The sequence below is a fragment of the Ictidomys tridecemlineatus genome, chromosome 4, assembly GCF_052094955.1.
Source record: "Ictidomys tridecemlineatus isolate mIctTri1 chromosome 4, mIctTri1.hap1, whole genome shotgun sequence".
NCBI lineage: Eukaryota > Metazoa > Chordata > Mammalia > Rodentia > Sciuridae > Ictidomys > Ictidomys tridecemlineatus.
The window spans coordinates 190,410,841-190,423,933 of NC_135480.1; the positions used below are offsets into that span (position 1 = coordinate 190,410,841).

General features: G+C 44.4%; 1 protein-coding gene across 2 annotated transcripts in view; it reads left to right on the plus strand.

The window, feature by feature from the left end:
• Window positions 1–8,763: 8,763 nt before the first annotated feature.
• Rgs3 (regulator of G protein signaling 3) overlaps window positions 8,764–13,093 on the plus strand; it is a 117,054-nt gene continuing 112,724 nt past the window's right edge. The window contains exon 1 of one of the 2 annotated variants that reach the window (XM_005329678.5): window positions 8,764–9,008. In XM_005329678.5, the coding sequence (XP_005329735.1) occupies window positions 8,930–9,008 (79 nt within the window). In that variant the 5' untranslated portion in view covers window positions 8,764–8,929. The remainder of the gene's footprint in view (window positions 9,009–13,093) is intronic. The other variant, XM_078047993.1, reaches the window with a different exon arrangement.

The following is a 13,093-nucleotide window of genomic DNA, read 5'->3' on the forward strand; positions in this document are numbered from 1 at the left end:
GCACTGTGCAACATGGAGCCAGTCCAGCAGGGCCAGTTAGGAGGTATCAGAGAAGTCACCACGGGAGGTGTTCAGGCCTGGATTAGTAGGTGGCAGTAAGGATGGAGACAAAGGGAGGAAGGGTGAACAATGACCTCGAAACCAGAAAGAGAAAATGAGGGAGGAGGAGTCCGAGTTTTCAGCCTGATTCACTGCCAGAAAGGTGAAGTCAAGGGAAGCAGCCGGGTTAGGGAAAGATAAAGGAGTTCATGCCTCAAACTTCACCCTGGAGTGGTGGCTGCACGTGCGTTTCACTTATGGCAATCCAATCAATATGAGGGATTAAAAATAAAAGCACAGTGAGAAGAAGGAGTGGCAGAGATAATATAATGTAATTCACGGGATGCTCCACTCTCCCACTCGGGTGAAGTAGCTCCCAGAGGGAGGGCAAGATGTGGAAGCTAAATTTGCCGTTCCCTTTTTTTTTTTATTCACAAAACCATGTGTATTTTATGATTGCCATAAGGGATTATTTGAGGGGTAGTTGTGGCTACTCACAATCTGTGTCTTCTATGCTGATTTTAGAACTGAATTCCATGGCAAGAGTGAGCTTTTTAGAATGTGTGCCAGGGCCTGTGGGCAGTGGGCAGATATGAAGAAGACACATCAGTCACTGCATCCCAGCAGCTCAAGGCCTGGCTGGGCAGAAGCAGACAGTCAGGGCTACAGTCTAAGTGAGCTGACAGGGAGACCTTGGGCCCAGAGAGGAAGACTGGTGGCGGGTGAATCAAGACGGAGGTGGTCCTGAACCCTGGTACTGAACAGAGATCTGGGTAACATCTTCAGAAAAGAGGAGAGTAGCAAAAAGGGGGACACAGATTTGCAGAGGGAGAGAGCACAGAGCCAGCGAGGGGAGGCCAGCGAACACAGCTTCACCAGAAGGCAGGAAGTCATAAGACAGAGAAACCGTCAGGGGTGGGAGGAAAACTGCAGCCAGGTGAATGAGGATGGAGAGCAAGCCATGATTTTTTACGAGTAGGGAGTCAACGGTGGCTGCTGTGTGATTGGCATGCCAGTAGAGCGGGGCGGGAGAGATTGGAAAGAATGCGGAAATGAAGAGAATGAATGCCACTTCTCTTTCCCACGCCAGTGACACCAACTTAGATGGGTCCCCCGGATCCCAGTGAAATCCCCCTGAAGAACATTTGGGATCTCTGGAGGCCGTGGCCTCTTCCCAATGTTATCTGCTCCTGTCCACCAGAAGGACACTTCACTGTCACTGTCCACTGAGCCAGAAATAGGCTTTGGTCTCCAGAAGCCTTACATTCAAGCTTGACTGCAGTCCAGCTGAGACACAGATGTCAGCTGTGGTGGCTGCATTTTATACCAAACATGTCTGCATTATTTTCTTCCATAAGTAGAATCCACGCTCCCACATGACTGCAAACGCTAACTTGCTAATGGCTTCCCTGGGGTTGGCTTCGTGCAATTATCTCATCAGAATTTAGACAAGGCAGCATATAACAATTTCTTCCAGGATGCAGGGAGCTCTGGATGTTTTTTAGTCAACAGTTCCTCAGCCTAGTTATATTGTTCTTTCAGAGGCTTAACAAGAAAAATGTTTTCTATACGTACGTACCCACATAGTTACCGCTTCTGGTGTTCTCGTCATTTCTTTGTGTAGGTCCAGAACTCAGTATGGTTATTGTTTTCCCTCAGCTTAGAAGATTTCCAACATTTCCTTCAATGCATCTTTGTAGATGTTGCATGCATTCACATTTGGTAAATATGAGAAAAATCTTTATTTTGCCTTCACCTTGAAAGATATTTTTGCTGGGTAAAGAATTTTGGTTGACAATTGTTTTTTTTTTTTCTTTCAGTACTTCAGCGATGTTGCTTCATTGTCTTTTGTGGCACATAGTTTCTGATGAGAAGTCTGATGTCACCTTTATTCCTCTGTAGGTAATGTGGGCTTTCAGGGGGGCTGCTTTTAAAAGATTTTCTCTTTCTGCTCGTTTTAAGCAATTTGATCATGATGTGTTTTGGTACGGGCCTCTTATATTTCTTCTTCTCAAGGTTCATGGAGCTCCTTGGATTTGTGGAATTATAGTTTTTTTTTTTATCAAATTTGCAAAAAAACCCAACCATTTTTATTTCTTCTTCTCCTCCTTCTTCTTTTCTTTTTGCAGTGCTGGGAAATTCTTTCCTTTTGCAACCCAGGGCCTTGCACATGGTAGGCAAGTGCTCTACCCCCGAGTCACACCCCAGCCCCCCACCACTATTTTTTCAAATATGTTTTGTCCCTGCTTTCCTTCAGGGATTCCAGTTCATATCTGTTAGCTGCTTGAAGTTGTCTCACTGGTGCTCTGCTCATTTTAAAAATTTCTTCTTTATTGGTCTCTGTGTTCCATCTTGGGTGGTTTTTATGCTGTGTCTTCAAGTTCACTATTTTCTCCCCCGGCAGTGTTCAACCTGTTATTAATCCCATTCTGGGTATTTTTTCATCTCAGACACTGTATGCTTCCCTTTATCATGTTTAGTTGGGGCTTTTTTGTATCTTCCATGTCTTAGCATACTTTTAAAGCACTTCTTGAACATATAGAATGTAGTTCTAATGTTTTAACGTCCTTGCCTACTGATTCTATATCTGTGTCGTTTCTGGGCTTATTCCTATCAGCTGGTTTTTCTCCTTATCAGGGGTCCTGCTTCTTTGTGTGCCTGGGAACGTTTTACTGGGTCCCAGACATTATGAATCTTACCTTGTTGCAGGCTGGATGTCTTTATATTCCTAAAAATATTCTTGGGATTGTTCTGGAATGCAGTTAAGTTGCTTAGGAATGGTTGGATCCTATTGGGTCTTTCTTTTAAGCTTCTTTTGATGGGAACAGAGTAGCACTTAATCTAGGGCACAACTGAGGCAATACCCTTCTAAGTACTCTGCCTAGTGCCTCATGAATTAGGGGGTCTTTCCACTCTGGTTGAGGAGAATAAGAACTACTTCTGGCCCTATATAGGCTTCAGTGATTGTTCTCTGTGATCCTTTAGGGTGGGTGGCTCTTTCCCCAGTCTCGGGGCACTTTCCTCTTAGCCAAGAGCTTATCAGAAGATTTGAGGGAGGACCCCTGCAGGTCTCTGGGGTCCCTCTTGTGAGGTTCTCTCCTCTCTGGTGTTCTGACCTCTGAACCCTCTCTGCCTCCACCTTCTGGGCTCAACTCAGGGACTGGAGTTGACCTAAGTACTCTCTCCCTTTTGGAAAGTGTCTCCTGGCAATAAGTTGGCTCAACCATAGGACTCACCTGCTTTTCTGTTCCTCCAGGGACATTGTACCCTGATGTCCAATAGCTTGAAAAACCATGATTTCCTATATTTTGTCCACTCTTTTAGTTGTTTTAGGGGAAAGGGAAAATCCAGTCTCTGTTATTCCATCTTGGCTAGAAGTGAAGTCATCTTGTTCTTTAAGTTTGAAACACTTTTGAGGGTTTCTGGAATGTAGACTATGCCAAATCAAGTTGCTGACTATCAGGCCAGCGGAGGGGGTGCTTCTGGAAGAGGCTAAAGCGCTTCCAACCTACATACAAAGGATCTTTTTAAGTCTTTGGCTTTTATCTTTGACCTCAACTGTTGCACTTTCTTTTGGTGGTGAAGGTTTTGGTCTCTTTCCCCTTTGGGTAATATCTCTGTGCTCACACTTGAAATCTTCCATTTTTTTCCTTGGTTCCCACTCAGACCCTGTTTGCACATTGAGGTCACCAAAGATTTTTCCATCTGAGGCAAATTAAAAAGCTTCTCGGTGGTATTTACAGCAACCAGAATCTGCTCCCGTAGAGAACCACTCACCCAAAGACAACTGTCCTACCTTAAAGACGAATTACAGACATGCTCTGAAGAGGCCCATCTTTCAAGGGTGAATAGAACAGCACTTAACAAAGCCTTCCAACTGGTTAAATTTAGGACAAGGAAAAAAAAAAAAAACCGGACCCAAGAATAATCTCTGGCCTTGAGCCCAGGGTCCTTTTCCTTTTTGAGTGAATTTGGTACATTTTCATTCATGTGGGAACTGTTGCCTCCCAGCATTTTATTCTGGGATGGAAGGTCAACAATGACTGCCTTGTTGCTAAATCCAGTGGACACTTCTCAGTTATTAACCTACTTGACCTCTCAACAACATTTGACATTGAGGACAATTATCTCCTTCTTCATGCGGCCCTGGTTCTCCTTCTCCTCCTACGGCTTTTCTTTCTCCATCTGTCCTCTTCCTGGTTCTGTCCCCAGCCTTCCTCTTACACTGAATGTCCTCCTTGGGAGTGCTCTCTCTCTCTCTCTCTCTCTCTCTCTCTCTCTGTAATATTTTCTAGTTATAGATGGATGCGATATCTTTATTTTGCTTATTTATTTTTACGTGGTGCTAAGGATCTAACCCAGTGCCTCACATGTGCGAGGCAGGTGCTCTTCCACAGAGCCCCAGCCCCAGCCCCTCCTTGGGCCTCTTATCATACATAGCTTCCCTGGGAATTCCTGAATCTGCATTTCTAGCCTGTGTATTTCCCTGAGCTCCAGACTAGTATTTCCACTTGCCATCTTCACTGAGCTGGCACAGAGGGGTTCTCCCCTCGCAGCCTCAGTCTGGGCCTCCCCCTCAGTTCAGCCCTCCCTCCCCAGTTCTCCATCTCTGTAAAGGTTACCTCTAAACATTTAATTTCTCAAGTCAGAGCTTTTCGCATTTACTCTTCCTCTCAATCACCAAGTTCTGTTGACTCTACTTCTTTCCATCCCCACTGCTACTCTACTACTTGGTTGCTGCCATCTTTTACGAATGTGACTGGAAAAGACTTCTCTTAACCACTTTCTGCTTCCAACTCTCATATCCCCCCCCCCACCCCCCATGCGAGATTCACCAGAGTGATCTTTCTAAAATAGGAATTAAATCTTGAAAGTCTTACAGAATCGGCCTTTAAAACTGTCTGGACTTCCTAGATTTTTTTTTTTTTTTTTTTGGTTCTAGGGTTTGAACTCAGGGGCTCTTACCACTGAGCCACATCCCCAGCCCTTTATAAAATATTTTATTTAGAGAAAGCTCTTGCTGAGTTGCTTAGGGCCTTGCTTAGTTGCTGAGGCTGGCTTTGAACTCAGAATCCTCCTGCTTTAGCCTTCTGAGCTGCTGGGATTACAGGCATGTGCCACCGTGCCCAGCTAGACTTCTTGGAATTTTTCCCAGTAGAGTTTTGGTTTTCTTTTGTATTTTCTTTCTGGTTAGTGATCTATTAAACATCATAAATCTATAATGTATAGATATAACATCCATTAGATCTACAAGTATAGCTCTAGACATCTAGTCAAACTCTTGTATTAATTTTAGTTAATACTTTCTAGAAAATTATTTATTTCCCCTCAAATTTTCAAATTTATAAGTTGCAACATTTTTTCTTATAATTAACAAATTACCTTTATATCTTAGTTTCCTCCTCTTTCCTAAACTTATTTGTAGCTTTCTTTGCTAAGTTTTGCCAGAAGTCGATTTCATTGATTTGGGGGGGCAGGGTACTGGAGATTGAACTCAGGGGCACTCAACCACTGAGCCACATCCCCAGCCCTATTTTGTATTATTTTTTTTTTTGAGTTGCTTAGTGCCTTGCTTTTCCTGAGGCTGGCTTTGAACTCACAGTCCTCCTGTCTCAGCCTCCTGAGCCATTGGGGTTACAGGTGCACGCCAATGTGCCTGGATGTTTTATTGATCTTTTCAAAGGCCATGTTTTGATTTTATTGTTGAAGTCTCTTTTTTCTTTAAATAAATTTCAACTTTAAAAATTTCCTCTGAATTAGCTTATTTATCTTTCAACTTTTTGAAATGAATCTATTTTTCTTCTCTAAATAAAACGATTTTTCCCCTTGGACTTTCTATTCTATCGATCTGTTTGTCCTTTCTTTCTGGTATAACATTATTAAAACATTATTTAACATCTGGCAGTCCAAGTCTCCTTTATTATTATTTTACAAAATTTTCTTGGTTATTGGACCAGATGGCATCTTAAAGTCACAAAGATCTTTGATAGTTAATGTAAAAATGCACCCAAATAAATCCTTTTAGTTCCTTCTTTCCAAACTCAAATATTCATTATTTTTGCAGTCTTCAAAAAATGTCTATCATCAATCTGTGTTTGCATGTGGCATGTTTAAATGTATTTTATGTGTGTGCATGTGTGTGTGTGCATTTGATGCATGTATAGCATGCGGGGTGTGTTTGTATATAGGTGTGAAGTGTGAGTGTAGTGTGTTGTGTGTATGCATGTGGGGTGTGTTAAGGTATGTGTGGTCTGTGTGTGTGCAGGATGTGTGCCATGTGTATTTTTGTGCTGTGGGTGTGTGCCAAGTGAATTTATGTACATGTAGAGTGTGTGTGAGTGCAAGTGGCGTGAAAAAGAGATACTGAGACCCTAGAGGGTGCTTGAGTCCCCTGGGCATGTCACAGAGAGCCAGACTTGCTTCTCAGCCCCCCTTCCTTCTTGGGGAAAACAGGGCTAGAACCTGACTCTTTCTGAATGTCAACTGTGGATGGCAATATGGGTCAGTAGGGCAAGTCCCTGCAGTGCCACTGCCCATGCTCCCACTCACTTGTCTTCCATCTCCTAAGGGAGGAAAAATGACCTGTTCTTTTAAGCAAAGGGAACTTCCAGGGACCCACTCAGTAAAGGAACATTTGCTGTGGCAGCAAAGGTGGTACAGGTGGTTCCAACAGAGGGGATCAGGATCAGGCTGGCCTTGGGTCTCCCAACTGAACAGGTTAGCTGCTGAATGGGGCAGAAGGAGTCAGGAGGGAAACTGCGAGGCAGTGGGACCTTGGTCCCAATAGCAGGTGAAGAGCATAGTATGGGCCTCTGTCCTTTGTCTCCCAGGCTACATTCAGACAATGCAATTCTCCTCCCAGGTCCCATCTTGAGTGTTGCACCTGCAAGTTGCTCGAAGCCTCCTGTCCAAGGTGCTCTTCCGCAGTATAAGGCTCTACAATGGTCTCTGGAAGAGCTGTAAAGAGGGTGACTGTCACCTTGGGCCCATAGCCCTTCTCTTCTGTGTAACCTTCCTGTGCCCTGACTTCTGAATGCCTTGCTTTATAATTCCTACCAGGAATGAACAAGCCCTCACAGTGGGCGTCCTTGGGCCATGTTTAACTCCTGCTCTGATCTTGCTCCTGTAGCGCTGTAGCACCCTGGAGCGCAGTGTCCTGTCTGCATCCTGTGGCTTGAACCTGAGGTTGCCCATTTTCCATGACTGGGTGGAGTGGCTATGCCAGGATACTTCCCTGCCCAAAATGGATGTCTGGACTCAGACTTCTCCTGCCAGGAAGAGGATCAAGCGTGCCCAAATCCAGGGTGCAGGTAAGACCATCTGCCAATGGGGAGTGAGCCCACTCCTGCTAAGGGTAGTGTTCATGGTGTGTGTGGGGTAGGTGAGGCAAGAACAGGACAGGGCTTTACACAGTACCAGGATTCAAATGATCCACCCACTTGTATGTGACTCATTTGCACTTGACCAGTAGTTTGTTGATTTTAAGCCTCCTCTAGTTTCTGCTTCCTACCAGTGGCCGGCTGAACCTGTGGCATTTAGTTTCCTTACTGCCTCAAGAAATCAGGTCTGCTGCCTCCACTTGCTGTTGACCATGGGGCAGGTGTGGAAGCCAAGGAAGAGCAGAAGGGTGACAGCCTTTGGGGCAGAGGGTCCAATTTCAGCTCTGCCTGTTCCTAGTTCTGCAAACCTTGGGCACGTCACCTACCGTTGCCACCTGGGGTTCAGATTTCTCCCCAGTAAATTGGAGCTAATACTTCCTAGGCTTAGGGGAAGATCAGATGAGATGATATGTGTTAATTGCACAGCTCAGCTTCTGGCACCTGGTACTCAATATATATAACTCTTCTCTCTTGCCTCCCCCAATCTTGTCTTGAATGGATCATGGAACCACAAATACCCACTTGGTAATGAAGTCAGGGATCAGGGACAAACACCAACACTTCCCATTTTTAGATTTACATGAGACCAGCAGCTTTCCCTCCCACAGTGGCAACAGTCAGAGATTTGCAGAGCAGATGTCTTGGTGTGAATCTGCTCCCTGGAGGTGTCTCATGAATGTTTGCCGACAAATCCACACAAGGGCTGACCTTCCTTCTAGCTCTGCCTGCTTACACCAGGCTCTGGAGATTGAAAGTGCCTACCCACTTTCCCAACTCCCCTCCCTGTCCTCAGATACTGGGGACCTGTCCTACTGTCTGATGGCACCAGGCTGCACATGGAGGACCATGAGGCTGGCTGGTGCAAGCTGCTCCCATATGTACCTGTCCTAGGATGCTCTCATCCAAGGGAGATTCAGAAGGGCAATCTGGGCTGGCAGGGTTTGGAAAGAGGCTGGAACCTCTGGTGGGGGTGGCTTGTCCAAATGCAGAGAACACTTTCCCAAACCCTACTGTCCCTGGCTAGGAGGGTGCTCCTTTGCCCTTGCTTGGGTCTGATGATTACAGGTCGGAGCTTCAAAGCTCTGGCTAATTGCAGCCTGGGGGAGCTGGGCGAGCAGGCTAAGCCCGCCCGAGTGGGCGCAACTGGCCCCTTTCAGAGCTGGCACTTCCGAGCCCCAAGTGCGGTGCTGGAGCCTGGGGTCCTGGCGCAGCCGCCAGATGCAACCAGCTCCTCTGACTGCTGGTGACTGTCCTCGTTGCTCGGGGCGCCCACGCCTCCTCCCTTTGGCCGGCGTCTGCCAGATCAGGTGGAAATCTCCCCATTCAAACCAGCGCGGGCCAATCAGGGCCGGGCGCGCGCGGCCGTTCCCCAGCGCCGCGCAGCCGGGCCTCCGCTCCCGCCCGCCGCCGCTCCAAGGCGCTGGTGCAGGGCGCGGGCGAGCCTGCTGCCCCGGTTACCCGCACAACACTGCCACCTCGGGTTACTCTGCCCCTCCCGCAGCAGGGACGCCATGGAGGGCTCCCTGCACCGCGTCTCCTTCGGGAACCAGCGCGCCCGCCGGGACCTGTCCTTCTACCTCTCCACCTTTGGTAAGTGCTTCGGGGGCAAGGCTGCCCCCCCATACCCTCAGTGGTGAAAGGCGATGTTGGGCAGCTCTCTTCCCACCTGGGAGCGACTTCTCTGGCTCCTTCCTCCTCTGATCGCCCAGAAGGGCTCAGGGAACAGGCTCAGGCGCAGCGAGTCGCGGGACACCACCTGCTGCCCGGCCGCTGGTGCCAGCTGCAGTTGGTTCTGCCTCACTTGGCTGGAATAATCACGCTCCAGTTAATCTTTCAGAGACCCGGCTTGTCACCACGGAGTTTCCCATTAGCAGGCAGCTCCAGTGCAATCAAGGTTCAGTTTCTGGATATCTCATTCACCCACTTTCCTTTGACTCAGCGACTCAACAGGTGCAGGGTCAGTCCAGGTAGCCTTGCCTCCTGTGGCGCACCCTGGAGGCTGTAATCTGACTTCTTCAATGGGTATCTGGCTTGCAGTCGAGGTGGGAGAATTCTCTCCTCCAAGACAGACCTTGGCAGACTCCCAGGGCTGCCCTTCAACTTAAAGTGGAGAAAGGGGCAGTAGGCCTCCACTCCCAAGCTGCTAAGTTTGCAGATGGAGTTCTTCCAAATACCAGCTGGGCAGCGGCTGTCACAAAGGCCTGGACAAACCTGACCTTCCAAGTATCCATAGTAAAGATAACAGCCCTTCTCTAGAGTACAGCCCTTGTTTCTTCCCTGGGCTTGCAACTCCCTGTGCAGAGGGGTTATTTTTCCTCTGTGAAGGCTTGGGCCCAGAGAGAGGAAGATCTCTCATGAGCCAAGACTTGTACCTGAACTTGAACCTTCTGGAAATGTTCACTTCTGTGGGGGTGTTCACTTCAGGGGAGGGCTTTGCAAGCTGAGTCTAGGACCTGACTACTCTAGAGGGAAATTTTTTCTTCATTGTAATAATTGGTGTACTTTGAAGAAGACGTTAGAAGTATACATAATATTTTCCCCAGGATTATCTCTTTTGTTTTGATTAGGATATTCATTAACATTTTTTTTGATAAAAATTTTGTTGAGATATAATTCACATACATACAATTCATTTATTTAAAGTGTACAATTCAATGGGAATTGCACAAACATTACCACAGTTATTTTTATAACATTTTCATTGCCTCATCTCAAGTCTAGGTGATCACTAATCTACTTTCTGTCTCTATAGACTTGCCTATTTTGAACATTTTATATAAAAGGAATCATATAATACATGTTTATCTGGGACTGACTTCTTTCACTTATGATGTTTTCAAGGTTTAATTATGTTGTAGCATGTGTAATTTCATTCATTTTTATGGCTGAATAATATTCTGTTGTATGGACATACCACATCCTGTTTATCCATCCATCTGTTGTTGAATATTTAAGTTGCCTTCACTTTTTGGCTATTATGAATAGTGCTGCCACAAACATTTATGTACAAGTTTTTGTGTGGACAGATGTCCTTTTTTCTCTCTTATACCTATGAGTAGAATTCTTGGATCATATGTTAACTCTGTGTTTATCTAGCTGAGGAACTGTCAAACTTTTCCACACTGTCTGCACCATTTTACACCATCAGCAATGAATGCAGGTTTTGCTTTCTTCACATCCTCACTAAAAAGTCAGATAATAAGATACTTCTTATTATCTGACTTTTTAGTTCCAGCGATCCCAGTGAATTGTAAAGCGGTATCTTATTATGGTTTGCATTTGCATTTTCCTAAACACCAGTGATGTTGAGCCTTTTTAATATGCTTATTGATATTTGCATATATTCTTCATAGAAATAGTCTTCAGACTCCTTTGTTCATTTTTAAATTGGGCAATTTTTTTCTATTACTGAGTTAGAAGAGTTTTTTCCTATATTCTAGATGTAAACCCCTTATCAGATATATGATCTGCAAATATTTTATTTCAATCTGTAGATTTTTTCACTTTCTTTATATTGTTTTTTGAAGACCAAGTGTTTTTAATTTTGTAGAAGTCCAATTTATCTTTTCTTTTGTTGTTGGTACTTTTGATGTCATAATCTGAATCCCTTGCTAGGTGAAAGGTCACAAGATTTACTCTGCTGTCTTCTAAGAGTATCATAGTTTTGACTCTTACATTTATGTTTTAATCCACATTTAGTTAATGTTTGTATATGATATGAGCTCAGGGTCCGATTTTATTCTTTTGTATATGGCCATCCAGTTGTCCCAGTATCATTTATTGATAATATTTTTATGCCCCCTCTGGATGATCTTGGTACCTTTATTAAAAAGCAATTGAAGGATGGGATTGTGGCTCAGTAGCAGAACACTTGCCTTGCAAGTGAAGTGTGAGGCACGGGCATTAAAAAAATAAATGAACAAAATAAAAGTGTTGTGTCCATCTACAACTAAAAAAATATTTTAAAAAAGCAATTAATCATGGGATTATCTGGACTCTCAATTCTATTCCATTGATCTGTTTATCAATCATTGTGCCAGTATCACACTGTCTTACTATTGCTTTGTAGTTCTGTTTTGAAATTTGTTCTTCTTTTTCAAGTTTATTTGGACTGTCCTGGGTCCCTTGAGTTTCCATCTGAATTTTGGGTAGAATATTTTATATAGAAAATAAAAATCAAATTCACAAAAAATATGGATAAATATTTATAGAGTGTCTTATTGAAGGGATTCCAGTGTATCAGCTTGCCTGATGAGCCAATTTATTAACCTGTCTGCAGTCTCTGAACCAAATTGTCACCCTCCTTAAGGTCTCTGTATCCTGGAAGTGATGAGTGATCCGGCGGAGAACAGGTTGCCCTTTCTGCAGGATGTGTGGGCCAGGAGACGATGGGCAGGCTGGACGTGTCCTGAGGGATGTAGGTAGCTGTGGACGTGGAAGACAACCCACTTCTCTTTAGAAATGCCACCCCCAGGTGAACCTGCAAGATGGGAGCCGTGGGGAGGAGCTCTAAGTGCAGGCTCTAGCGTGGGCCTGGGGTGTCAGGTTCATCATGCTCCGTGATCCCTGTGTTCAGCCCTCCCAGGGTTGGCTCTGGAAACCGTCCATTCTCAGGAGCTCATCCCGTGCTGGTTGGAGTCTTCAGAGTTTACTGCTTTTCCTCTCTTGGAATCCATCTGCTTGGGAGCTTTCAGAGATTCCTCACAGCTTCTGATGGCTCAATAGCTCTCTGTTCTTTTTCTTTTTTCTTTAATTCTGTGGATGCTCCTTTTAAATCTTTTCTATTATGAAGTATTACAAACATATAGAAAAGTGCCCCCTCGCCGCTGGGACAGTTCAGTGACTTATCATAAAGCATGTACCTTTCTTTCACCAGAGTCAAAATTGAATACTACCAATATCCAGAAGCTCATGTCTGATATATAAATTATAATTCAGTTCAAAATATTTTCTAGTTTCCATTGTTATTTCTCCTCCAATCCATGGATAATCTAGAAGTATATTTCTTAATTTCCAAATTTTTTTTCTAGCAATGTTTTTGTTGTTTATTTTATATTTTGATCAGAAAACATCCTCTGTATCCAGCAATTTTTTTGAAATTCATTGAGGTTTGCTCGATGGCCCAGCAGATAGCCTGTTTTTCTAGGTGTTTTCTGAGCCCTCCGAAAGAATTTTGCAGCAGTTGTATGAAGCGTTCTTTGCAAATGTCAAGTTTAGGTCAAACTTGCTAATTACATTGCTCTAATATTTTGTATCCTTGTTGATTTTTTTCCCCCAGTTTGTTCTATCAGTTACCAAGTGAGGTGTGTTAAAAATTCCCACTATAATTGTAAACTTGTCTACTTCCCATTGGAGTTGTGAGTTTTTCCTTTATATATTTTGAAGCTATATTAAGAACATGCAAATTTAGAATGATTATCTTTCTGGTGAATAGAAGCTTTTGTTATGAAATCTTCTTTTGCTATGAAGATTTCTCCTTATTTCTAGATAAAATCTACTTTTCCTGATATTAACGTAGCTACCCGTCATAACATTTGCCTGGCATGCCTTTTCTAATCCTTCGCTCACTCCCCTCCTCTATGTCTAAACCAAAGAGCATCTTTCTTCTTGAAGACCTGAGATGATGTCTTCCTTCAAAAAGACCTTTATTTGCTTGTCACTTTGTGGGGTCACTA